At 42.3% G+C, this 27,026-nt stretch overlaps 2 protein-coding genes across 5 annotated transcripts in view; one reads left to right on the top strand and one right to left on the bottom strand.

Annotated features, from left to right (window-relative positions):
* loxhd1a (lipoxygenase homology PLAT domains 1a) overlaps nt 1-8,368 on the top strand; it is a 44,499-nt gene extending 36,131 nt beyond the window's left edge. The window contains exons 36-42 of the mRNA XM_029709959.1: nt 339-456; nt 3,978-4,155; nt 5,611-5,796; nt 6,062-6,232; nt 6,651-6,789; nt 7,150-7,305; nt 7,459-8,368. Of these exons, the coding sequence (XP_029565819.1) occupies nt 339-456; nt 3,978-4,155; nt 5,611-5,796; nt 6,062-6,232; nt 6,651-6,789; nt 7,150-7,305; nt 7,459-7,939 (1,429 nt within the window). The 3' untranslated portion in view covers nt 7,940-8,368. The remainder of the gene's footprint in view (nt 1-338; nt 457-3,977; nt 4,156-5,610; nt 5,797-6,061; nt 6,233-6,650; nt 6,790-7,149; nt 7,306-7,458) is intronic.
* Nucleotides 8,369-8,652: 284 nt separating this feature from the next.
* ark2ca (arkadia (RNF111) C-terminal like ring finger ubiquitin ligase 2Ca) lies at nt 8,653-26,041 on the bottom strand. Of its 4 annotated transcripts, none has more exons than XM_029709955.1 (8): nt 25,870-26,037; nt 15,846-16,143; nt 15,427-15,552; nt 15,106-15,238; nt 14,777-14,881; nt 13,799-13,894; nt 12,876-12,979; nt 8,653-12,715 (listed from the first exon to the last, which is right to left on the bottom strand). In XM_029709955.1, the coding sequence occupies exons 1-8, from the start codon at nt 25,928-25,930 to the stop codon at nt 12,598-12,600; spliced, it is 1,041 nt and encodes a 346-aa protein (XP_029565815.1). In that variant the 5' UTR covers nt 25,931-26,037; the 3' UTR covers nt 8,653-12,597. The 4 variants fall into 4 exon arrangements, with proteins under 4 accessions (XP_029565815.1, XP_029565816.1, XP_029565817.1 ...); XM_029709956.1 differs by having other exon boundaries at nt 13,799-13,891; XM_029709957.1 differs by lacking the exon at nt 8,653-12,715 and adding an exon at nt 13,105-13,242 and having other exon boundaries at nt 12,890-12,979; nt 25,870-26,041.
* Nucleotides 26,042-27,026: the final 985 nt, after the last annotated feature.

The following is a 27,026-nucleotide window of genomic DNA, read 5'->3' as shown; positions in this document are numbered from 1 at the left end:
AACACACACCTGGCCAAAGTTAACCCACCTGACCAAATGTTCACACTTGAACAAATGCACAGATTTAACACACTTAAATAAACACAGCCCAAAGACATCAAGTGGTTTTGAAATGACCAAACTACAATTTTATTCAACATTCGGCACACAATTGGCCCAGCGTCGTCCAGGTTTGGCTGGGGTAGGCCGTCATTGTAAATAAAAATCACATAAAAACAATCTCCAATTAGCATAGAATTGTCTTATCTACTGTGTATGTGATGTGAACTAGTGGTGTTTACAGAATAAAATATTCTCCCTACATGCATTGCGCTCACACACACTCTGGCTGTCTTTAGGTTTGAGCGGGGTCAGGAGGACACGTTCAGCCTGGAGGTTGATGATATTGCTCCCCTGAGGAAGATGAGGGTCCGTATTGACGGCTCTGGTAGCCGACCTGACTGGTTCCTGGCTAAGGTCAGCACTGGCAAGATGTCACAGTCTACACTCTTAGAAAAGGGTACCAAAAGGGTTCTTCACCTGTCCCCATAGGAGAACCATTTTGGTTCTGGGTAGAACCCAAAAAGATAGCACCTATACCGACTTAATTCAACAATGAGTCCACACAACACAGTTGTAGGGTCTTTGATTAGTCAATCAATCAATCAATCAATCAAATGTATTTATAAAGCCCTTTTTACATCAGCCGATGTCACAAAGTGCTATACAGAAACCCAGCCTAAAACCCCAAACAGCAAGCAATGCAGATGTTCATGTTTATTGTAACAATAAAATAAAATACAATACAATGATAACAGGTGTAGGGATTTCTGCAGGGATTGCTACATTAACTAAGTTTGTGTGTGTGTGTGTGTGTGTGTGTTTGTGTGTGTGTGTGTGTGTGTGTGTGTGTGTGTGTGTGTGTGTGTGTGTGTGTGTGTGTGTGTGTGTGTGTGTGTGTGTGTGTGTGTGTGTGTGTGTGTGTGTGTGTGAGAGAGAGAGACAGACATGGGTGAGGCTTTGCTGTCTGTAAGTCTTAGGTCACAGTGTTGCTCAAGTCACAACTTCCCTCTCTTGCCTTGGTCACACCGACAGCATCATTGAGCAAAATGGTACGCAGCATCATCTCGATATGTGTGCAACAAAAGTTCAACATTCACCTTCTGCTACCATTTCTGTCAAGCCGTCTACTCAAAGAGTCTCATACATACGTTCGATAAATCCAACGTACCTACCACACAGAACGCACTGCAACTGTCTCTGCAACGCAATGCTGTAAGGCAAATGTAGCATTCCACTGGAAATTAATGTACTTCTGGTGTACCAAAATGCAATAATGCTGTCGTATGATTGAGGAGTCAGACTCTCTATATCTCTCTCTCTCTCTTTCTCTCTCTCTCTCTCTCTCTCTCTCACACACACACACACACACACACACACACACGCTGATCCCTGCCTGCAGGCGATAGGTCACTGGATAATTCAGCCACACACACCAGACAGACACTTACACCACTCACTCAATGCTGCACAGTAGGGGTCAGAGTGCGTCTGGGGTGAGCTTCAGTGAATGGCATGTAATTGTATTGACCCATTTCAATCAGTGTGGGGTTGGAGCCTGGTTGCCTTGTCTGTTCAGTTATTACATTCCACTCCGAGTACATTTGCCAAAGACACTGGTCTTTCTTCACTCTTCAAATATGAACATTCTATCATTAATGAGCTCGAGGAGATCAGATGAATTGATCCTGATTTGATAACCCTCACAGTTATCCTCCAACCACAAAGGTTATGCAAATATTGCAACTCTCACCTTCAGAGTGCTATCTCACGTTGTGAGCAAAAACATCTTAGCTTTGATTTTAAGCCTCAAAATACAACAACTTTCCTACCCAACAGCTAAATGTTTTTGACTTTGTTATAATTCTAATTCTATTTCCAAGGCTCCATATGTTGTCATGGAAAATGTTAATGTTATTTCCAACAACCAATGCGCAACTCCACTGGAAATTCGGCTGCATATTGAACATTGAGATTGCCGAAAGGCCAGTCTCTTTAGCATATGCCAAAAGGAGTAGAACGTTACAGAGACTGGTACCCAGACTAGGTTGGAGCATGCAGGCTGCAGAGACTGGGATGAATCTGTTCTCCCCAGACACACAAAGCAGCCTGGTCTCATAGACTAGATGTAACATAACAAACGTAAATGTGACCACTCAAATGAATATGATATGTTACGTTTGGTATGGTTACATGAGACAGAAGGTTACTTAAGGCAAAACTGAAAGTAGGGTGGGTGGTTGTTTGGTCACAGTGGATGAGTGGGCGTGGAACGGGAACATCTAGCAACCCGAAGGTTGCGTGTTTGAATCTCATCACGGACAACTTGAGCATTTTAGCAACTTTGCAACTACTTACTACTTCTTAGCTACTTTGCAACTATTTAGTATGTTAGCTAACCTTTAACCTAATTCCTAACCTTAACCCTAACCTTAACCCCTAGCCTAGCTAACCTTAGCTTTAGCCACCTACCCACTTAGCTAACATTAGCCACAACAAATCGGAATTTGTAACATATCATACATTTTGCAAATTTGTAACACATTGTAACACATTGTACGAATTTCAATAACTCTGTTCCAGTTCTGTTTGATGGTCAACATTGAATTGGCAGCTGGCTTTTCCCTTTCAGTACAAAATTTACTACGATGCCAAGACCTTACCACTCAGATGGGAAAAAAGGCATTTCCTATGCAGGCACAACCCCTCCATGTCTCTCCAAATCACCCAGCCTGCCTCTAGACTAGCCGAACAGTAGCTAAGCAGTCAAGGCTCATACCCAGCCGTGTCTGTCAGTGGCTGGGCCGTGTCCTTGAAATGACCCAGTAGCTGTACAGCATCCCAAAACAGATGTGTGCTGCCAACGTGAACTGTGAACTGGGCGCACAGCCAGCATGCTAATCCCACTCAAATTAATATATTGATGGAAGTTAATGCAGGTTGGGCTGCTGAGCCAAATCCTTGGGTTTTTATAATGGGCTAATTTCTTCAGTTACACCCTGTCCATGACAACGGATCAAATACACTGGGAGAGGCAAGTGCAACAGAGATATGCTCATAATGTTACAGTATTTATATATACAGTGTATGTATATTTCTGCATTTTATCACTATGGATTATGGCTCATCTTTGTTGGTATTTGTCTGGCATTGTCCTACGGATAATGTCATTGTCCTACAGATAATGGCATTGTCCTACAGATCATGGAATTGTCATACAGATAATGGCATTGTCTTACAGATAATGGCATTGTCATACAGATAATGGAAGTGTCCTAAAGATAATGGCATTGTCATACAGATAATGGAATTGTCCTAAAGATAATGTCATTGTTATACAGATAATGACATTGTCCTACAGATAATAGCATTGTCCTATAGATAATGATGTCCTGCTGATAATGACGTTGTCCTACAGATAATGGCATTGTCCTACAGATAATGGCATTGTCATACAGATAATGGCATTGTCATACAGATAATGGAATTGTCCTAAAGATAATGGCATTGTCTTACAGATAATGGAATTGTCCTAAAGATAATGGCATTGTTATACAGATAAGGGAATTGTCCTAAAGATAATGGCATTGTTATACAGATAATGGCATTGTCCTAAAGATAATGGCATTGTCCTACAGATAATGGCATTTTCTTACAGATAATGGCAATGTCCTTCAGATAATGGCAATGTCCTTCAGATTGTCCTACATACTGTACATGCATAGTGTTGATTGATGGTTTCTCCCAATATAATTACAGCAGTTATGTAAAGACATGGACTCCCATCCTCACCCTTTAATATGCGCAATACAATCTAAATGTGTGAAAAGGTTGTTACTGTGGGTAAGAATTTGTCGTTGTGTCAGTCACCTTACCTCGTAAAATAATGGTTAATTAATGATAGTTAAAAAATGATAATTAATGAGGATTTCCCCCAGATCATCATGCGTAACCTGACCACAGAGGAGGTGTCAGTGTTCACCTATGAGGAGTGGCTGTCTAAGACCAAAGGACCCAAGAGGACCATGATCTGTGAGATGGCTGCTGTGGTGGACGAGGAGGAGATGGTGGAGATCACCACCTACATTATCCAGGTCAAGACCAGCGACATTGGAGGTGGGTCAGTCAGTCAGTCAGTCAGTCAGCCTGCCAGTCAGTCAGTCAGTTAGTCGGTTAGCCAGGTAGCCAGTCAGTAATTCAGTCAGCCAGCCAGCCAGTGAGTCAGTCGGTTAGCCGGTCAGTCAGCCAGCTAGTCAGTAAATCAGTCAGTCAGTGGCAGTGCACAGACAAACCACATTCTACAGTCTTCATGTTTGTCCATCATGTTTATGTGACTGACCAGGGTTCCCTATTCATAAAGCGTCTGAGTAAAAAGTGTCTGTTTTGCCTTTTAGATTATAATAAATAGATAGGGGGACCTGATCCTAGATCAGAATTCCTTCTCTGAGAGGCTAATGAAAGAGAAACTCCTCTGAAACCTCTCGCTCAGCTTTGGTTCTTTAGCCGTGCAGTTTTCCACCGCAGAGGAGAGAGAGGCAGACTGCTGTTTGACACGATAGAGGAGCTAGGTGTCTGAGCTAACTTCAAAGAGCTCGTCATTCTGCCCTTGCCTGTGTTACTGAAGACACATCTTCTCACCCAACCTGTGTGTGTGTGTGTGTGTGTGTGTGTGTGTGTGTGTGTGTGTGTGTGTGTGTGTGTGTGTGTGTGTGTGTGTATGTGAGGGTAATAATGATAATGAGCAGAGCTGTCACACACACAAGACATCAGTGAGGCACTGACTACTCTGTGAACATTACACACACACACACACACACACACACACACACACACACACACACACACACACACACACACACACACACACACACACACACAGAGAGGTTAAAAACGTGTGAGACACGGGCACACACTCAAGCACACACTCGTGAATCAGAGGAAACAGGGCTTCTCTGGTTTCTCAATTGAGGTTTGATAAGGTAGTTGGTTAGTGGTTAATGGGGGACTATTGGAAAGGCAGTCCATGGAAGTAAATTGTATTTGTGATTTGATTATTTTTCAAGAATGTCGGACTGCTGATGGTGAAGTGATGTTTGAAATGGCAGAAGGTTAGTAACTGATGGGGAATATTTGCAGGGACCTGTTTGTAAAATCAGTCTATGAAAGTAAATTGTATTGGTGATTTGATTATTTTTCAGGAATGTCTGAAAAGGCAGTCTAGTGACTGTACGGTTATTGGTGAATGGATTTTTATGAAGGCTGTAGTATCGACTGATGGCGAGTTGAGCAATGAAAAGGCAGGCAGTTAGTGATTAATGGAAGATGTCTGAAAAAGTTAGTGAATTAGTTTGTAAAATACATTTTTAAGGCTGTTGGCTATACCTGCTAAGGGTGAGTTGAGATTCATGAAGGTGTAACAAAGGTGGTTCAGTGAACCATGTTTGCATGGCCTTTAGCTCAGAGGGCTAACACAGTCTTGTGGTGCGCATGAGATCTGGGTTTGAATCCCAATCAGCCAATAGCACCGCAGTTTTTCATAGAAGTTGGTGACTCTCCTCCCTCTCCGCACAGGGGCAGGCACTGACGCCAACGTGTGGATCATTGTGTTTGGAGAGTGCGGGGACACTGGGACCCTGGCACTGAAAGAGTGCCAGAAATCCAACAAGTTTGAGCGCAAGCAGACAGATGTGTTCCGTTTCCCTGACATGCTCAGCCTCGGGGAGCTCTCTAAGGTTCGGGTGTGGCACGACAACTCAGGTGAGCCAATCAGTCATCAGGAATATGATGACATGACAGGGAGGGGAGCCAATTACTATCACAGTGAACCAGTCAAAATATGAAACCTGGACGCCTATTGACTGTAACTGAACTTGCACTGTGTGTATGCACCAACTGATAGTGAACTACGTAGATCAATTCTTCAGGTTTCTCAGCAATACTTTGACTCAAAACACAACAATATATGTTTCACGCCTGTCTTTCCCGTCACTTGTTTCCTACTCTATTGTTATGTCATGATCAGGGCCTGCTCCAGGATGGCACATAGAATACATTGATGTGAAGGATGAGGCCTTGGACAGGACATTTCGCTTCCCCTGCGACCGCTGGTTGGCCCAGAACGAGGACGATGGTCAGATCATGAGGGAGTTGTCATGCGCCAACAACGACATTTTAGACCTCAACGAGAAGACCAGTAAGATCAGCCGCACACAAGCCTTCTCTCTTTAGTAGGGTCCAGTGTTTCTCCTGGTCTGGTCATCCATTCAGGAAAATCTCCTAGCTTTACATTACTCCAATCAGATCATAATGAAATCACTACAGTGTACTGTATTATGTAATCTACTTTGAATCCTATTCTATTGCAGTGTTTCTCAAATGCAGTCGTCACGTAACCCCAAGGTTGCAAATGTTTGTACTAGCCTGCTAAGCTCTTTATTAGCTGAATCAGGTCTGCTTGTAATGGGCAAGAACAAACATTTTCAACATTGGGGTTAAGCCAGGACTGGACACTGACCATACTAATGTCAATGTTTGCCTCATGTACCGTTCGTATGAAGAGAATACAGTCCTCCCTGGGCCAAGCTAATGCACTGTCTACTTTTGATTGAAAGAATATGAAATTATTACCACCACGGCGGACACAGACGACGCAGAGACCAAAGAGAACGTCTGGATCGCACTGGAGGGAAGGAAGGGGCGTTCAAAAGAATTTATGATGGAGAACTCATCAAAGAAAAAGAGGTTCTTGCGGTACGCTGCTCTTCAGAATAGTTTTAAAAAACAGGGGTTTTGTTTGTGTAAAGAATGAGCAGAAATTATTGGGGTTTTCTCCCTTTTTTATTACGACAGCCAGGCTCATTGGAATGATCTCCCTTGGCACAAGTAACGCTTTTACAGACAACAGTATACTCTACTCTCAAGGAATTCAATCACTAAATTCATTAGACATTTCCAGGCATGTAAAGAAGAGCTCATGAAATCTAATCCTACTTAATCTATTTTTCTAGAATAAAATTTTTGCTAAATGATTTATTAAGTCAGTTGTAATATTATTCCCTTGTCATATTCTTTAATGGTTTAAGGTTATGTGGCTTTGTTATTTTCATTCAGGGGAAACAAGGACAAGTTTGAGTTCTCCTCCAAACAGCTTGGTGACATCGCTGGCATCTGCCTGGGCCACACCCCCAAGGATGGGAAGAAGGTGAAAGGTGAGGCGTTCTGGCACGTGGAGGAGGTCGTTGTCATAGAGAAAGTGCTGGGCAACAGGTGAGTGACCCCTAGCCTGACCCCAGGTATATAAGCCCCCACCTGGGGCTTATTCGGTAGGGTGCAAAGCCCTGCAGCTCGCAATATACTGTGTGGAAACCCAGGAGTTTTGTGTCTTGTGGAAGAGACAATCATTCTCCTTCTCTATCCCAGGTTCATATTCATCTGCAACGCCCTGATCCCCCTCTCCCCGAAGAGGGACGAGTTTGTGACCATCGAGTGCACCAAGGCCATCGAGAGCTTCGCCAGCAAAGCCCGCAGCCTGGTGCCCGTCAAGTACGAGATCATCCTCATCACGGGCGACGAGAAGGGGGCAGGCACCGACGCCAATGTCTTCATCACCATCTACGGCTCCAACGGTGACTCGGGCCGCCGGTCGCTACGTCAGAAGTTCCGCAACCTGTTTGAGCGTGGCCAGACGGACCGCTTCCTGTTAGAGATGTTGGACATGGGTGAGCTGCTGAGGGTATGTGTGGAGCACGACAACACCCGCCTCAGCTCCGGCTGGCTGCTGGACCGCGTGGAGGTCACCAACACGGCCAACGGCGTCACCACCATCTTCCTGTGTGGAAAGTGGCTGGACACCAAGAAGGCGGACGGACAGATCTTCAGGGTCCTTTACCCAAAGTACTAAAGACCTCATATTGAGACTTCTCCACTATATGAAAACGTATGTTAAGCCTCAGGACTCAATTGCACAGTAGAGGATAGAGGCCTCGCCGTGTGTTGGACCCAAGCAACTCTGTAATGGAGAGATACAAACTCTTTGAATGGAGTTTGGATGTGGGCAACAGTTTCATTGTTTTATTTTATTACCTCTATATGGTCATGATCTCAGGAAAGGAAAATGTTTATATATTTATTATTACATTTCTAGAATATCTTATAGTTTAGCTTTATTGCATTACTACCAACGTTTATGGTTAAAACACAATAGGGTCATAAGGCCAGGTAACATGATTGTGCCACTATTTTAAAAGTACCCATTATCAGGAATGGCATGTTGCTTGGCTGCTTGGTTGTAAATTAAGTTTTATAAAAGAGTATACTATTTTGTACTGCTTATTCCAAAACTTTTTGTTTTTCAAAACTGCTTTTTAAGATTGTGGTTTGACTGATGTGTTCATCTCCCAGTGAGATTTCGATTACCTTGTGAAGGCAGACTCAGAAAACAAATCAAAAGAGGATTGTCAGCGTCATCAGGATGGAGATCATGTGTCTCATTCTCAATGAAAGCTTTTTGTAGGGATTCTTTTTTTCATCCTTCTCCTCTAACTTCAAAGAGTCATAACTGGCATTAATTGTAGGGACACAAGGTAACTTCTACTCACACACTCAAACACCAGATTTATACACCTTCCATTTTATCCAATTTATTACAAAAAGAACACATACAAAAAGGATAATATACCAGCCTTGAAATAAAATGTAAATGAAAAAAAAACATAACAGTTTGGGTTTAGCGATGCAACTTTTAAAATCATTATTATTAGTAGTAATAAATAAAGTACAAAATTCCACCTAATGTGAATCTAACATTTACACAATATGCTCATCCAGCTCATCAACACACTCATCATTAATGAGCTATTGCTTTAATATTAATGATAAATAGTTATATTCTCCGATAAAATCTTCTATATTGAAAAACATTGCGCCGTCACGGCTAAACAGCAGACCTTATACAAAGATGGCGGCAGCCCTATCACTGGCACTTTTTGGGATATTTTCTCTTTCCTTCAGTTTTTCAGATGCAAGCAGCAGCAAAATTAATTCTGTAATATTCTTTGTATATCTACAAATATTTTCACCATATACTTATATACCATTGAGAATATATTCAAACCTGAGAAAAACATGCATTTTTAGTAAGGTTGTGCTTTAAGAGATCCTGTCTGTTCTTGTTTCACATAGAGAGGATTGTGATAGGAAACATTGGATGGGTTCTGAGTGGAGGGAAGGATGGACGGTAAGACAAAATAATAAAGAAAAGGAAGAGGGAACGGAAAGGCAGGAAAAGAGGGAATAATAAGAATAATTAGTGTAGCGCAGATGAACACAGTGAAACATTTTCACAAAGATTTTGGTCAAATATTTCCTTAATTTGTATAATAGATAAAGTAAATATTTCAAAAGGTATTACTAGATTAGGTCAAGGTTTAACTAAAAAAGATGGAGAGAAATGTCTATTTCCGAATACTCCTAAAATGCTGCTTTCTTTATTCTCATAAGGTATCCACAGATCTATTTGGTTAGTGAAAGCAATACGACGCTGACCACGCCACCTTGAAGTTCCCACACTCCACTTATGGGGGCTAACGTCATATTTCCTTCACCTTGCAGGTTGGTCAATGGTGACAATGAGAAGTGAGAGAGGAGGGAATAAGGAAGGAAAGACAACATTATACAGCATTTGGACATAGCCTACAGTTCATCATGGTGCCCGTGTAATGCAGGAGTAAGACCTCCAGATAAATATGTACCTAGTTCAGGCATGATGGCTTTCGAGTAACTGAGCGTAGGAGTTTGTGGGGCTCGGTAACAAAAATAGCTACAATCATAAGGAAATATCTCAACACTAGAAGCGAGGCACTTGTTGGGCTCAAAACTACAAGATATTTGGAAAAGAGGGAAGGAGAAATATCCCAACACAGAAAAGGAACATGCTTTTTTTAAAAGAAAGAATGGAGAGAGGGATGAGAGGCAGATAACTGGAAATGACAAAGTATACAATAATAATAACAATATATCTAGGATCGTAACTGCTTTATGCCAGTGAGAGGGTTCCCATGTTAAAACTAAGAGTGCAAAACAAGACAAATTACAAACTTAAAAACATTTCACTCCATTGCAGTTTGTCCACTACATCACAGCATAGGGATCAGAGAAAATTGCATTGAATGGAATGTAACCAAGATATCCACAGCACCACTATCCACAGCACCACATGAGAAGAGCAGGCTCGACAGCTCAGCCCGGGACAGTAAACATAACACAGCCGGCTCGGGGAGAGTGATCAAACAGCAGGTCTTTTTAGTTTAGTTTCTTCAGGAAAAATACAACTGCATGCGAAGCATTCCCATTGAATTAAAACAATGCAAAAATGCAAAAAAGAGGTAATCGTTCGATTTTTTTAAAACCATTTTGTGTTATATCTAAAGAAATAAATGATTCAATTGCAACAACAAAATAAAACCGATATAAAATTAAATACGTACCCACGATATCTACAGTTAGTAATAAATAATGATTGTTAAATACTTAAGGCATCTCAACTGACAACACCCTGTGTAAACTATCAAAACTTCCCATAAAAAACTAGACTAAAGGAGGAGTCAGTATCAACACTGGCAGTGCACAGGACAGTTAGGGTCAGTCCCAATCCGTCACAACTCATCCTTCAGTCTACAGGGCATTTAGGGTCTGTCCTAATACTTCACATCAAGTCCTCAATGCATAGTACAGGACCTGTGCCAATCCTTAAAAACCTATGTAGTGTTCATGCACATTGACTCAGACATAACATAGCAACAAAACAAAAGAACACACAATATCAACATTTAAAGAGTTGTTTTTTTCCACAAAAAGTGTTCTATGACCGTTATTTTGGTCCTCATTTTGACCCCAGCCCAGTCCTGTCCATATGCACTGTGGGGAGGATACTGCCCCCATCACACAACATTCTACATTGTTGTTCTAGCAATACAGCATAGCAACCAGCATAGCAACCACGAGGGGAGATCTGACACATAAAAACAAGTTCAACACACAAGCTCCTCACTCGGTCCAAAACAGTGCGCGTTTATACCTAAATATACGGAAACCAACGCAAATGCAATAACAAAAAGAGGTTGTTGCTATATCTATCACATGTGCTTGTTCTTTAGGCAATAAGGTAAACAACAGGATTCCATTTTGTTTGCCACCAAAAAGGGACAGTATGAACACACGCTACAGGTCAGGGACAGCCACTGACATCGTGCTCCCTTTTTCTTTGTTTGTGTTGAGTTGATAATCACAGCTCAGATTAACTAAGTCATGCACAGACAACACCCTCCTCTGCCCTCCATTTTTTATTTGAACTCTTAACACGACAGCCCAAGCCAACATTGAAACATGCATTTCACTACACTGCTCAGCCTTAACACCTGCGACAGGAGGGGATGGCACAGAGTCACTGTTTCCAGGGCAGCTAACACTTCTGCTTAACCAGAAGGCCCCACATCTCACTCAGTCACTGCAGTGCATGATGGGGTTAGGTCCTACTACATAAAAAAAAGAAAATCCTTATTTGGCTTTGTATTCTACAAGCACTCCAATCAAATCACTGTTAAGCTAACTTCTATATTACCCTTTAACCCTTAACACACACTTGAACCTGCACTTTAAGTTTGTCACGCACGCGCAAGCATTGGTTAAACATACACTGAAACCCACACACTGGGGCAGAACACACACATTGCGGCGGGTCAAGCAATACCATAACACATTTGGTTAAAAACACTCACTAACCTTTGTATTTACTCAAAAACACACGCCACCCCATGCATTGGGGCAGGCCGACATGACAGCAGTGAAATAGTTGTATTTTGTCCGAACACTGATGGCAGCATCAGTCCCAAGCAAATGTACAACTACTGTATTGCAAAAAGTAGAAGCTGGGTGAGATCTGAACACTCAGTCCCCTCTTATAACAAAGTGAGGGGTCAAAATACCACTGTGTCTGACGCTGCTACTGTACTACCACAAATGATCTGTAGGCAAACATGGCGACAGGGCTTTTAAGTGGTTGATTAGCTTCCTGTTGTGGCAGAATAAGCAGTGTGTGTGTGTGTGTGTGTGTATGTGGCAGGCTGGCTGGCAAGTGGGGTTGTGTGCTTTTCACTCTGTACATTAATGTCATGGCTTTAAGAACATGCTACAAAGACACAGGAAACACACCTGCCTCCCCTAACTACAACAACAGCAACGACACCCAACCACCAGCAAGCAACTAGTAAACCCTGTGTGCGCATGTGTATATAGTATGTAATGTATGTGTGAGTGTTTGCATGTCTTTTTGCTGGGGATGTGCTTTTATTGAGAGAGAGTCAGTCTCCGGTCTCTCGTGCAGTAAGTAATCCTGGATTGGCTCAGTAAAGCGTGAGTCAGAGAGGGAGATGATGTCACGTGACGACTGGAGACATTTGGCAAAGCACCCATGTTGGGAGAGGCAGGGCCGAGTGGAAGGGAGCAGGATCCACGCCAGGGTGATTGACAGCAGCCAGACCGTCAGGCTCCACCCCTGGGACATCAGCTGTCTGGGTGGAGCTGCGTCTCGATGTCCACGCGGCAGATTGGACACTTCCTGCTGGTCGCCAGCCACTGGTCCACACAGCCCTGGTGGAAGAGGTGCATGCAGGGTAACCGCCTGGACAGGTGAGACGGGAGAGAAAAGGAAGAAGGTCAATCGTCTGGTCGTCAACTCACACCCTGAAAGAGAAAATATACAGTATGCACATCACACTTGTTCAGAGTGTTCTTTGAATTTGATAGGCTCCAATAGGTTAAGTGTTGCAGACATTCATTACCTGACGTCCTCTGCCTCCTCCAGCATCGACAGGCAGATGGTACATTTCTCATCCACATCAGTCTCCTCGCCCTCCTCGCCAATCTTCATATCCAGAGGCTTCCTCTGTGGACCAATCAAATGACATATCCAGATTACAATCAGACAGGGTCAAGAGTTTTTAAAGAGACCACTAAGGCTTCAGAAGTAAGCGACATTGCTTTTTAAAACTTTGAGTTTGTATACAGTACCGGAGGTGATTTGGAATCATGCGCTCATGCAGCAGTAGCACTGTGAGACTTGTAAGTCCTCAGACCTTGAAGATGTCCTCTCGGTCTAATGGTTAAGATATTCAATTCCCACTGGTTACATTTACAATATACAGGTAACTGTAAAAATAAAGGAAACACCAACATAAAGTGTCTTAATAGGGCGTTGGGTCACACGAGCCACAACAGCATCAATGCACCTTGGTATAGATTCTATAAGTGTCTGGAACTCTACTGGGGGGATGCGACACCATTCGTCAATGAGAAATTCCATCAAGTTTTGTTGATGGTGGTGGAAAACACTGTCTCAGGTGCCGCTCCAGAATCCTCCCATTAGTGTTCATTTCGGTTGAGATCGGGTGACAGATGGCCATGGCATATGGTTTACTTCGTTTTCATGCTCATCCAACCATTTGGTGACCACTCGTGCCCTGTGGATTGGGGCATAGCCATGGTAGCCAAAATAATGGCCTGCCCAGCATTTTTATACATTACCCTAAGCATGATGGAATGTTAATTGCTTAATTAACTCGGGAACCACACCTGTGTGAAAGCACCTGCTTTCAATATACTTTGTATCCCTCATTTACTCAAGTGTTTCCATTATTTTGGCAGTTGCCTGTAGCTCCACTTGTGTGTGTGTGTATATTTCTAACTCAGAGAGCTGCCTCCTCACCTTCTTGTATTTGTGTGGGAAGGTGAATCTCTCTATGGTGGTCTGAACCGCTCCCCTACTGACACTTCCCAACCTGTCTTCAAGCTGCAACAGCTCCTAGGGCACAGGAGAGCAAGGCTTTAGACAGATAACGTCACTACACCTCTGCAAATAGCAACCGGTCAGCACTGGTATGACTAGGGTAACAGAATTAAATCATGCCATTAAAGCTTAACCATAAAAACAAGTATAATATCCATGTGTAACACAAGCAATAGCATTAATATTTACTGAACAAAAATATAAACGCAACATGTAAAAAGTGTTGGTCCCATGTGTCATGAGCTGAAATAAAAGATCCCAGAAATGTTCCATATAGACAAAAAGCGTATTTCTCTCCAATTTTGTGCACAAATTTGTTTACAAACCTGTTAGTGAGCATTTCTCCTTTGCTAAGATAATCCATCCACCTGACAGGCGTGGCATATCAAAAATCTGATTAAACAGCATGAACATTACACAGGAGCACCTTCTGCTGGGAACAATAAAAGGCCACTCTAAAATATGCAGTTTTGTCACACAACAATGCCACAGATGTCTCATGTTTTGAGGGAGCGTGCAATTGACATGCTGACTGCAGGAATGTCCACCAGAGCTGGTGGCAGATAATTTAATGTTAATTTCTGTACCATAAGCTGCCTCCAATGTCGTTTTAGTGATTATGGCAGTAGGCCCAACTGGCCTCACATGACTGGGCAGTGGGCTTGGCTCCCAAGTGGGTGAGCCTATGCCGTGCCAGGCCCACCCATGGCTGCGCCCCTGCCCAGTCATGTGAAATCCATAGATTAGGGCCTAATAAATGATTATTATTTAAATTGATTGATTTCCTTATATGAACTGTAACTCAGTAAAATCTTTGAAATTGTTGCTCGTTGCGTTTATATTTTTGTTCAGCATACTGTAGATATTGGTAAAATTGATATAGAGATGGACATTTACCTCATAGCTCTCTCGTACAGCGGAAGCGTGACGTGAGGGGTTGAGGCCCTGCAGAGCCAACAGGTGAAGCTGGGGGTACGGGTAGTTTCTGATCTCATGCACAACCTGTCAAATACAAAAAAGAAGACACTACGGTCATCAACAGTTAACAGAACTCTGTTGGACAACACAGGACCAAGCACCGAATCACTGATGGAAGAACAGACAGAAAAGCAGACATCACACAGAGAGTCTGAACAACACAGCCACTAAACAGTCAACATAGACAAGCAGAACAACAAAAGAACAAAGCAGAGACCAACCACAACAGCCAACAGTCATGAAAGTACCACTTGTGCAGACGAGGTGTTCCTGGGAAAGTGGTGCATTCTGGGGGATGCCGCCAGGTAATGCTGATAGTGCTGTGGAAGCTGCTGGAGCTGGTACTGATGGTGAGAGAGGCCAGCGTCCACACTAAGGTCCCTACGAACAGACACAGAGAGAGGAGAGAGGACAAAGACCTAGATTAACATCAACACAGAGTAAAATGATCACCCCTATAGGCAGGGGGAGAGACATAAACCAACAACACTAATGCCAGACAGATGGAGGGATGAAACAATGACTTATCATCTCCAAGGCTCCCCGTTTAATTTCAAACCGTGACTCACCAGTCTGTGCCCTCGGCCAGGTAGCGCGGCTGCTGGCTGATTGGCTGGGGGATGTGGATGGGAGGGGAGTAGTCGTACCCCGAGCGGAGTCTGTGAGGGTTCAGAGGAACGCGCTCCAGAGTTCGTCTGCACAGAGGAGGCATTTCCATACATTAGCATATGGAAATTGGAGGGGGTGTAGTGTTCTAGTGTCTAGCCATCTCAGTGACTCAGAGGGGGTGTAGTGTTCTAGTGTCTAGCCATCTCAGTGACTCAGAGGGGGTGTAGTGTTCTAGTGTCTAGCCATCTCAGTGACTCAAAGGGGGTGTAGTGTTCTAGTGTCTAGCCATCTCAGTGACTCAGAGGGGGTGAGTGAAAGAAACAGACAAAACATGCCTGTAAATGTGAGTCCAACGGAACATGCAAGTGTGTGGTGGTACCTGGGGTGTGGGAGGATCCTGCGGTGCTGCGCCTCTAGAAGCTGCTGCTGGATGAGGTATTGCTGGTGTAAGGCCTGAGGTAGGAACGGAGGCCCAGTAACGTCCTGGAACTGATGGGGGGCCGGCAGGGGCGGAGGGTGGTGGGGGGCCGGGGGCTGGTGAGGGGCCAGGCCAGTCTGGGGGGGTTGGCTGGTGTGACCCAAGGGGAACTCAGCTGAGATGGGCGCCTGAGGGGCCCCTAGGTGGAAGTGTCGGCACGAGGTAGCATGGCTGTGCTGATGCCTGGTGAATTGTGCCCCTGCAGGAGACAAGTACACCCAATCAGGATTCAGAGGAAGTTGGCCCCAACCAATCAAGACAGAGAAGACACTCTGCCATCAGAAGATAGGGAGACACCAATCATATCCACACAGAGAGATCAACCAATCAGCCAAGAGAACACACTCACCCAATCAGACAAGACACCAGAGAGAGTAGACAGAGTGATCACACCAAATCAGTCAGATAGTAGAGGGAGTCATCTGTCATACTCAAACAAACGTCACACAGACCAACTACACAGACAGCTGTAACAGGCAGCACAATCACACAATCAGACAAGGTAAAATAACAAAATCGAATAACAGAGAGCAATTACAGTCAGACAAAGAGACAGGCAGACAGATCATAGACGGAAACCACAACCACACACACAGACATCAAACAGTCAGAACAGACAGACATCAATCGGAAACAGTCAGAAACAGACACAACAGAAATCACTCACAACAGTCATGCAGATCAATCACCCACCGTCATACAAATCACCCACCGTCATACAAATCACCCACACACGTCATACATATCACTCACACACGTCATCATGTATAACTGTTGTTTGATTTTGTCGCACTGCTTTGCTTTATCTTGGCCAGGTCGCAGTTGTAAATGAGAACTTGTTCTGGCCTACCTGGTTAAATAAAATAAATAAAAATACATATCACTCACATAACGACCTCACCCAGGAAGACAGAACACAAATGAGATGAAAGAGCAGAAAGACCATAGAGCGACCTCTAAGCTCCAGAGAGAGCCCAACTGTCCTGCTCATTTCCTGTCGTTCTACAGGGTCAGCTGGGAGCGAAGGGGTACACTGTCGTTTTGTGGATTGAATCTCTGCTTCTGATAATATCAGCTAGGTTAGATTTTGAGGTTTGACGCAGACTTTTGTTTAAGTGGGTTTGTATAATGAATAAGTACCCTGGTTTTAAATTGGACCTGAGCATAAGATAACAAACGTAAGATTCTTGTGCCGAGTTCCCGTGAATGGTGGCTGCACATAATGAACGTACGATTCTCGTGCAATTTTTAAATGTTCTCTAGCATGCTACTTATTCAGAGCCACTGTTGAACATCATATATAATCTACCTGCCTCTATGTTAAAATAATATATTTTATTGTCACATAAACTGGATAGGTGCAGTGAAAAGTTTTGTTTTGCAGGGTCATCTATAGTAGTACAGCGCCCCTGGAGCAAATTAGGGTTAAGTGCCTTGCTCAACGGCAGAGACAGATTTTTCACCTTGTCGTCTCAGGTATTCAAAACATTGACGTTTCGGTTAGTGGCCCAACTCTCTAACCGCTAGGCTTCCTGCTGAGCGATGTAACTGTCGCACTACCATTAGACCTACGCGCACTAGGCCTACAGGTCTCTCATTATGGAGCCTGGCATTATAGGATCAACTGCTAAAACCCCCAGCCGTTAAGGGCTATGGGGTGCGGTTCAATAATCTAAAGTGGTTTCCTCTCCTTGTCTCCTTTCCTTCATTTGCGCTGTAGTTGGTAATGTGGCCAGACGGAAGACACTCCTGAGAAAGGCACATGACAGCAGGCCTGAAGTTTGCAAAAAGGCACATGAAAGACAGATCACAAGGCAAAAGATTATGTGGTGTGTTGAAACAAAAACCTAACTATTTGGCCTGAATGCAAAGCACTACGTCTTAGGGCTGGGCCGTATACCGTATTTTACAATATACCGGTATTAATGTATGGACCGGTTTGGGTTTTTACTTTACCGTATAACTTTTTGAATGCATTTTAATTTTTTTTATGTGATATGCCGTGTGTAAGTCCATTTCTATAGTTTACTTCACTACTTGAACACTCTTTCTCCAAGCCCCATCCAGTCACTTGAGGCGCGCACTTGCGTTCAGTCTGCATGGTCAATGCAGCACGTGACAACGATGCTGGTTCACTTAGCTTCTTAATTTAAATCCACTAGCGTTCTATATTTACACTATTAGTTTGTGTTTCTTACATCTGCAAACAGCTAGTTTGACTTTTCCTAGCAAGTTGGACCTAAAACGTTTTAGCCTCTAATGCTAATCGCTAGTTAGCTGGCTAGTCAGCTAGCTAATAAATGTACTGCTAGCTAATAAATGTACTGAGTCAGCGCAAACGTAATAAGCTATACAGCCTGATAATACCAGTGCTGGTGTAGACCCAAATAAGCATGTTGTTTGTGCAACAGTATCTACTAAATCAAAGAGGAATATGCAAAGCATTAATGTTAGCAACATGAAGTAGCTAAGAGAAAACAAAATGTAGCCTAAGATTATAGGGTCCCCTAGAAAACAAACACTTTGGTTCCTACCCTGTGACAATAACTCCTCTGTGGCATTTTAATTAGTTGGCATGTCAAACACTGTATTCAAAATGCCCACTATTATATTCTAACTATAGAATTAGAATATTCATTATATTTCTATGATTCTAAAAGTTCACCCAAATGTTGTGCTCTAAATCGCAAGTCAAATCACAATTGCAACAGTGCAGCCCTACGTGGCAGTGTGGAAATGATCTCAAATGATTGCAGGGAATGCAGAAATGTATGAAAATGCTGAAAATTATTTTAGGTTTAAGTTTAATTGAACAGTATAAAACAAATCAGAACAGAGAAAAACCTATTGAAATCACTTACAATGTATGTGTTGCCAACCTAGGGTCACGCACCACTCATAAAGCAAAAAATAAATAAACATTTCAAATGGTCAATATTATTTTTTTTAAATTACAATACAGTGATATATTTTGGTCATATCGCCCAGCCCTACTATGTCTGGAGAAAACCAGGCACAGCTCTTCACCCGTCTAACACCATCCCTACCGTGAAACATGGTGATAGCAGCATCATGCTATGGGGATGCTTTTCAGTGGCAGGGACTGGGAGACTAGTAAGGATAGAGGGAACAATGAATGGAGCTAAATCTGTTAACAGACTGGGGCGAAGATTTACGTTCCAACAGGACAATGAATCCAAGCATACAGTCAAAGCAACGCTGTAATGGATTCAGAACAAGAACGTGAAAGTCCTTGAGTGGCCCAGAAAAATCCCAGACTTGAATCCTATTGAAAATCTGTGGAAAGACTTGGAAGATTGCTGTTCACTGCCACTCCCCATCTAACTTTACAGAGATTGAGAAATGCTGCTAGAAAGAAATGGGAGAAAATCCCCAAATCCAGATGTGTAAAGCTGATAGACATACCCAAGATGACTCAAAGCTGTAATCGCCACCCAAGGTGCTTCTACAAAGTATTGACTTAGTGGTGTGAATACATTTGTAAATGAAATGTTTCTGTATTTAATTTTCAATAAATTTGCTAACATTTTTCAAAAACATGTTGTTTTCACTTTGTCATTATGGGGTATTGTGTGTAGATGGGTGGGAAGAAAAATCTATTTAGAATTCAGGCTATAACAACAAAAGTGGAATAAGTCAAGGTGTATGAACTTTCTAAAGGCACTGTATATTCCTCATGTACCAACACTGGCTTAGGGCTGCCTCTCGGTCTATGGAAGGAGGAGTAGTGAGTGAAGCGCTGTCCAACCTGCTGAATCAGCATGGTGCTGGGTCGCAGCCAAACAATCAATATCCATTACGCCCAGAGGAGGGAAGTGTGGGGAGGGGGAGGCACTGCAGCTGCTCCTTCAACTCCCGTTATAGTCTCCAGTTATAGTCTACCAGCTGTCTGTGCGGGGGGACAGACACCAAGGTCTGGGGGGGTTGGGATGGCTCTCCTCTTTCAGACATGCAGGCAGGCCTCATGTGAAAAGCACAAACCCACAGACTGACTATGAATGGCCAGGCTCCATGTATAGACATCTTTAGTGCCATCCTAGTTAAAAAAAAATATATATAAAAAAAAAACCACAGCTTACTTTAACTGTATTACTGTGATAAAATGCTACTACTAAAATCCATAATGATAAAAAGTGGCTTGTAAAACAGCTATGCAATGTTGTTCTAATTTGATGCAGAGACAAGAGCGTAATCATCATCTTTACTGTTTGGAAGGGAATTTCCACTAGCACTGCCTTTGTAATGTTTAAAAAATATATAAAATAATGTATGTAACCTTTATTTAACTAGGCAAGTCAGTTAGGAATAAATTCTTATTTACAATGACGGCTACCAGGGTACAGTGGGTTAACTGCCTTGTTCAGGGGCAGAACGACAGATTTTTATCATGTCAGCTCAGGGATTCGATCCAGCAACCTTTTGGTTACTGGCCCAACACTAACCACTAGACTACCTGCATTACATGTCTACGTAATGATTACAATAAGCAAAGGTTCTAAACGCTCTATGGGTTCATGTTTAGCTGATGATTACATATTTTGTAAGAAATTACACTTATTTAAATACATTTCTTTGATACAGTGGTTATTCAATTATAATCTGGAGGGTACTTCAGGTCAACTCTAAATTTGGTCATCATTCCTTTTTTCCCTTTCCACATCATAGCCTACGTAATTCAAAGCAGTGTGACTGTTCCAAGTCACAAACCGAGGAGACAGATTCTGCTTGGATATTCTTTTGCTACAGTAGATATTGCCTTGAGACATAGGAACCCCACTGAACCTCAGATCCGTAAGAGGAGAAATTGTGTTTGCTGGCTGAGGAAGTAGAGCAGAAAAAAAAATGTTGGCTTCTGGATTTGGTGGACCACAGGATGCCGTTTCAAGGCATTTTCACTCCGTTCTGTCGCAATGCTTTACGTCACTGTTGTGCAAAGATACAGGGACCCCAATAACACATGGGTTAAACAGACCCTAATAACAAAGAAGAAACATAATCATATCGCTTTTTTTCCCCCCATATAGGCAGTTAACCCACTGTTCCCCGGAAGGCCATCATTGTAAATAAGAATTTGTTCTTAACTGACTTACCTAGTTAAATAAAAATGTTAAAGAACAAGAACAAGGTGGAAACTCTCAGTGCTATGATGATTCTAATCATAAATGGACCATAGAAGGACTATAAAATAGCATATCAAATAGGCCTTATTTGGCACACATTGCACCTCTCACAGCATCTGCAGCATAGTCTCGCTCTGCACATAACTCTCTCAGCGCTGAGCTCGGGCTGTAAAATCTCCTGACTGGTGCATATCTGAGCTTTCAGCCCCTCCAGAGCAGCATGTGCACACATACAGCCAGCCCCTCCCCACAGTGCGGCATGTCTCCCCCGTTTGACTGACAGGCATGTAGCCCTGCCCACCCATGACTGCAGCAGTCTGACCCGGCTGTCTCTGCAGTTTTATAATCACTGCTACTACTCTCCCCAACATAATCCCCATCTACACTACACACCCCATTCCATCGGTAGCATGAGCATCCCATTACTTTACAACGCATGAATAGGGGAGGGGACGAGGTAATGTGTAGGCTAAGCAGTGCAGTAGCTATCAACCAATCCTGAAGGATTTAGTATGTCGGCCTATCCGGCAGTATGAATTGGTTTGAGGTGGTAGCTAAGAAAAAACCTTATATAAATAACCCAAAAGATTCAGAAGTCATTATGGATAGGTGTCCTGTGCTTAGTAAAGTATAGTAAAATAAGGCACTCGTATCAATCAGTGGTATGTGTACTATTTCATCTCATGATTAGAATGCAAATGTAAAACAAAATATAAAGCAGCTGCTTGCATGGAACACTACAGCAGTGTTGAATAACGAATGCCATTGACTGCCTAATATGACCTTGTAAGTCTTTGAAGAATAAGGCGCTGACAATAGCCTTTACCTGCGTGCTCTAGGTAGGAAGCTATGAACCTTAGCCGGACCTCTTAGTACAAGCAACTGTCATAGAAAGCCTCTCCTCACAAGAACATGAGATAGCTAGTTGGGACTACACATCACAGCTATCTTAAGATGAATGCACTAATCGTAAGTTGCTCTGGATAAGATCATCAGCTAAATGACTAAAATGTAAAATGTAATGAAGGCAGTCTTGAGTATGCATGAAAAGTGCTCTGTACTATCAATGGAGTCTTATTGAATTGGTCATGTGAAGACCAAATTGAACACAATCTAGCATACTTTTCTATTATCAATAAACAAATAGGCCTAGCCCATAAACTTTCTCCCCGTACAAATGTTGCCATATTCTAATCACACTTTAGGCTAATTACATTAGTGTGTTAAAGTGATACAACCACAAAGAAGTCTGCCGAAGACATAGCAGAGGTACCAACGACACTCACTAAGGTGTAATGCTTATCACAGATTTAATCTACCTTAGTAGGGTTTATGCAAGGTATTTTACTGTCTATTTTACTGTAAATTGTATTGATATGTTCAAATCCACTTGGAATACAGTTTGATTCAATGTGCTTTAACAAAAACAAAATACAGGCATAGAGAAAGTTGTTTTGCTAATTGAGTTCTGTTTGCTGCTGATTGATCTAGGTCATCTAAACAGCTAGGTGCCATTCCATAATGAACCAAAGGAGAATATGCATATATGTCAAGGTAAAGAAGTGGCGAAGTATTGTTGTCAATATAAACCTTTTACTTGCTAGTTTTGAGATATAGGCTAGCCTATAAGTTTATTGTTTTATAAAGCAATTAAATGTAATATTCAAATGCCCTGTGTTCACCCACTCTGTATAGCTATTGAATGGCTGGTCCCACTTCTGTCAAGACCCTTTTCAAGAACAACATAGTAAACAGAACCGACATAGCATTTATATCAGTGTTTAATGTTGTGTGTTATGTAGAGGGACTTCAAGGTGCGTATTCAGCCTCATAACAAAACTCCAAATCTCCCATCCTGGTCAGTATCTGAAAGACACCAATTCAAGACTAATATTTTACAAAAAACGTAAAGCCAAATTCATCAGTTGCGTGTGACATTGTGCATAATACGGAATAATACTTTCGTAACCCGATAGCAACAATGTTAACTCTACTAAAACCGAGACAGGCGGAAAGGATGAAAAGAGGAGCAAGTTTTGGTCACTACTACTATAGTATACAAGCAATGTTGACAAGAGACCGTTAAATACAGATGGAATGTGTATTGATTGGGGGGGGGGGGGGGGGGGGGTTGACTGTATGGTTCCTACATTAATCACTGCCTCCCATGTCTCAGTCAAAATGAATTTTCACAGCAGGACAAGAGATTTGGCTGTCCCTAATCCTATGATTGGGACTCGGGAGAGAGCAGCACCTTAAAGTGCCTCCGCAAAGAGAGATGAGAGCACTGAGAGATAGAGGGGGAACTGCCTCAGTGACAGCACGGTGGGGTGGAAACACACATGGAAATCAGCAAAAAGCACACTGAAGGTTAGGAAAAATACTAGAAGTCTTTATTGGAAAATATTAGTATGTGTGGCACTGTGTGATAATAGTAATAATGCAACTACATGCAAATAATGACCAAAGGCAAGGCCTGACCATGCTCTGTAGGATTAACAGAACAGAAGCAGCATCCAATGAGTAGATGTGTATGCTACAGCACATTTCAGTACAGCAGGGACATCTCTACACAAAGATTACATTGGAATCTGCTGTTCAATGTGAAAACATAAACAGAATTTAAAAAATGATCATGCATTAGGTTCTAATACAAGAACATAAGGTAGAGAGAAAGCACAACCAAAGAATAAAGACACTTTGATTCTAAAAGGAGTTCTACAGCAGTGCAGGATATACACATCCCTGTAAAATGGATAGCATTATGTGGAGGTGTGTAAGATACTGGGGAGTTTGGCATGATAGTGAATCACAAAGTGAATTTTAAACGGAGGGTGGAGTTAAGTCTCGTAGATTCGCAGTGACAAACTAAATGGGTTAATTAAATAAGAAGAAACAATGGCTCGTACACATGGTTAGGATTACGACTAGCCGTTTAGCCACTAGAACAGGTGCAGTGGACCATCAAATGTGGCAATTTCAGATCGTTTGAGAAATAAAGACACGCAAATTAGAATGCAGATATATTGCAGCCAGTTACTGTCCAATTGGTTTAAATGTGATTAGGATGATAGCATTTGGGAGGGGGAATGAATGTGATTTATGTTTCAAACAGGCTATCAGATATGGAAGTGGTACAATGCACCTTTGATTGAAGGGGGATGACTGGAGACAGCTATCCACAAGTTCTATCAAGCCTGGCTATAATCGAATCGGGGGCCAAGGAGTCAAAATGTATCCACTTTACAGAAATTTACAGCAGAATGTAGTCTATCCACACTGAATGGGAAAATCACAACGACATTTTGTAGTAATAGGCCTAATGCTACAATGGATTATGTACTAAAGAGCAACATGACAGTTTAAATAAAGACAAACTGTTTTCTAGAGAAGGTGTTATTCTTTAGTCTGTTACACAGAAGGATACGGTATGAGTGGGAGAACTCGGGTTTTAATGCCAATGTCGTCTTCAGATGGAAAGAGGAAATGAAGAAGAAGGGGTTCACAATACAGCTAGATGCAGAGAACAGGCAGAGGCTACGGCAGACAGCAGCAGATGATCGTTAGCTACACAATGAAGGGGGACAAAGGTCTGAGAAATGCGGAATGTAGCGCCAGCCTCGATACTATGGAACAGGAAAAAAGAACACAAATAAAAGCACAATGAAATCATTGGTGCTACTGCATGTATTTTAAAATGCACGTTCATATTAGTATCATTATATAATCAGCACAGATAGTCTTTTGCTGCATATGGAGGATGTTATTTTGGTCAATTTGGGTATTATGGTTTGCAATCGAGCAAAACAAAAGGCGGTCAGTTGTGCTCATGTTTTTCATTGAACATATTGCTAGATAGTCTCAAAATAGAGATGGGGTTTGGTTTCGAGTTTGAGACAAGAAAAAAAACTATTTTCCAAACCTACGGGATAGTGTTTTTGACCGTACTATATGTTCCTAATAAGAAAACGCGTCGTAGGCGGCATCATATTTTAACCCACCTGACCAGCTCCTATTTCCACGTTCAATTAGTCATTTTAGGGCGTTAATCGCATAATTACAAATGTATATAAATGAGGGATTTAGAAAGCCGATATTAAAAAAGTACAGCCTCAGCCAATAACACATCTAGCTACACAACAGATTCGTTGAAGATAACTAGCTAACCCCACACACCATGTTGTCGAGGCTCGCCTACACCAAAATGGATAAACAATTGATGTCATGTTCGCTAACCAGATGTTTGGTCAGATTAAAAACACACAGTTGTTACGGTATTAGTAGATGGTGCAAAATATAATTAACCGTTAGAGTGGGACAAATTGGGAGAAACGACGCCACTAGCTAGTTAGCTAATGTTACATCCAAAATGACGGTATTCTACTGACTACTCGCGCATCTATAACCAAAATATTAGCCTGTCCAGATAAACTAGCTAGCTGTCTTGTTTAGCTAGTTACCATTTTGTTTAGTTGGCTTGAGAGGATAACGTTTGACAATAATAAGTGCAATCTAGAACGGACTAATTCGTTATAACTGTATTAGCTACATTGCTAGCTATTTTGCATGTCGTTTGACATGGTTCGATTACAACCTTCACTGCAAACCCGGATTTTATTCGCTCGAGCGCAGCTGTCTGGCTTGCTCAGCAGCTAGCTTTCTGGCCAGCTAGCATTATTAGCTTGGCCATTGCAGATGACAGCTAGTTAGCTTTAATATTTACACATATATGTATATAGGAACGAGAAGAGACAAAAATGGATAGAATAAATAAATAACTTTACCTCTATTTCTTACAGAGCCAAATACGGGAAGAACCAAATATCCGACATGTACTAACACCATCCTGGCTCCCTTTGTTGTATCACTAGCCTGTGAGACAGATGGTCCATGGAAATGGTCCCTTCCAATCCCTGCACATTCAAACCGGATAGCCTTCTCAGCTGCATCGCAGACAAAGACAGAATGAACCAATCAATGAACACCTCTGTTCGGGAAGCCTCTTCATGTGGCACCCGGGACAGCCAATCAGATTAGCGACCAGTCTTTCGCAAATAAGGGGAACGTCTTATCGACGCCCACTCTTGTCTATCAAACACAGATCCAGTGTTGAATATCATTGCATTTATTTCATACCAATACACCTTACTGTGAAAAATGTACAGATTTTGCCATGTTCCTATACCCCAGGACTTGTTTGTTGTAGGTATATTGTAAGCAAGGCTATGACAGAAGGAAAAATTGTCATGCCATGGCATCCTGGCTAGACTCAAGTCTGCACCACCAGAATTAAGACAGGAGCTGAGCAGCGGTGTATACTGCAATGCAGGATCAATGAGTTAGCGAGATAACTTTGATTAAGCAACCAGAAATAACAATTGATTTTATGGTACATAAAAAAAGCTACATGTATTTTTGTTTTTTAAATCAATCAGACCATGCCCATTTCCATCCTATATCAGAATATTTAGGCAAGTTAGCTGCTTTGTAGTATACCCCTCAGGTCTGACATGGGGACAGATGGAGAGGGGAGGTAGAGGGGTCATTAAACTCAGCCCCATATGTCACTCTCTACTCAGTGGCAACCCTTAGGCCGCCTAGCCTACCACAATCCCTATATAATCACCTCTGGTCTTACACAAAGGACCCTAAGCTCTGCTACTGCACCCCCAGCTGTCCATTGTCTCTCTAGGCCTTTATGGAGGTCATGCTCCAGCCGTTGGATCTCATTTACACGTAAAATTCATATCATATTGACTGAACAACACTTTCACATTCCCGCTATCAAACTGACCCTTCATTTAGTGTGACACCAGTAGTCACACAGGTCAAATGGATCAAATCAGCAAAAAAAGGGTTAACCCTTCCTATGCATTGTTCCCCAATGAGAGGTTTGGTTGATTGTGTATTCTTGGTACAAAATATGAATATTCAGACACAC

Source organism: Salmo trutta, chromosome 23, assembly GCF_901001165.1.
Source record: "Salmo trutta chromosome 23, fSalTru1.1, whole genome shotgun sequence".
Lineage (NCBI taxonomy): Eukaryota > Metazoa > Chordata > Actinopteri > Salmoniformes > Salmonidae > Salmo > Salmo trutta.
Note: the sequence above shows the minus strand (reverse complement) of the source record. Positions and strands in the feature narration are given on the sequence as shown.

Coding starts and splice junctions, on each gene's coding strand:
- ark2ca (XM_029709955.1), bottom strand. CDS start 25,930: ATGGTGTTAGTACATGTCGGATATTTGGTTCTTCCCGTATTTGGCTCT. Junction 14,882..15,105: donor ACACCTCGTCTGCACAAGTG/GTACTTTCATGA, acceptor TGTATTTGACAG/GTTGTGCATGAGATCAGAAA. Junction 13,895..14,776: donor CTGTACGAGAGAGCTATGAG/GTAAATGTCCAT, acceptor CCTGTGCCCTAG/GAGCTGTTGCAGCTTGAAGA.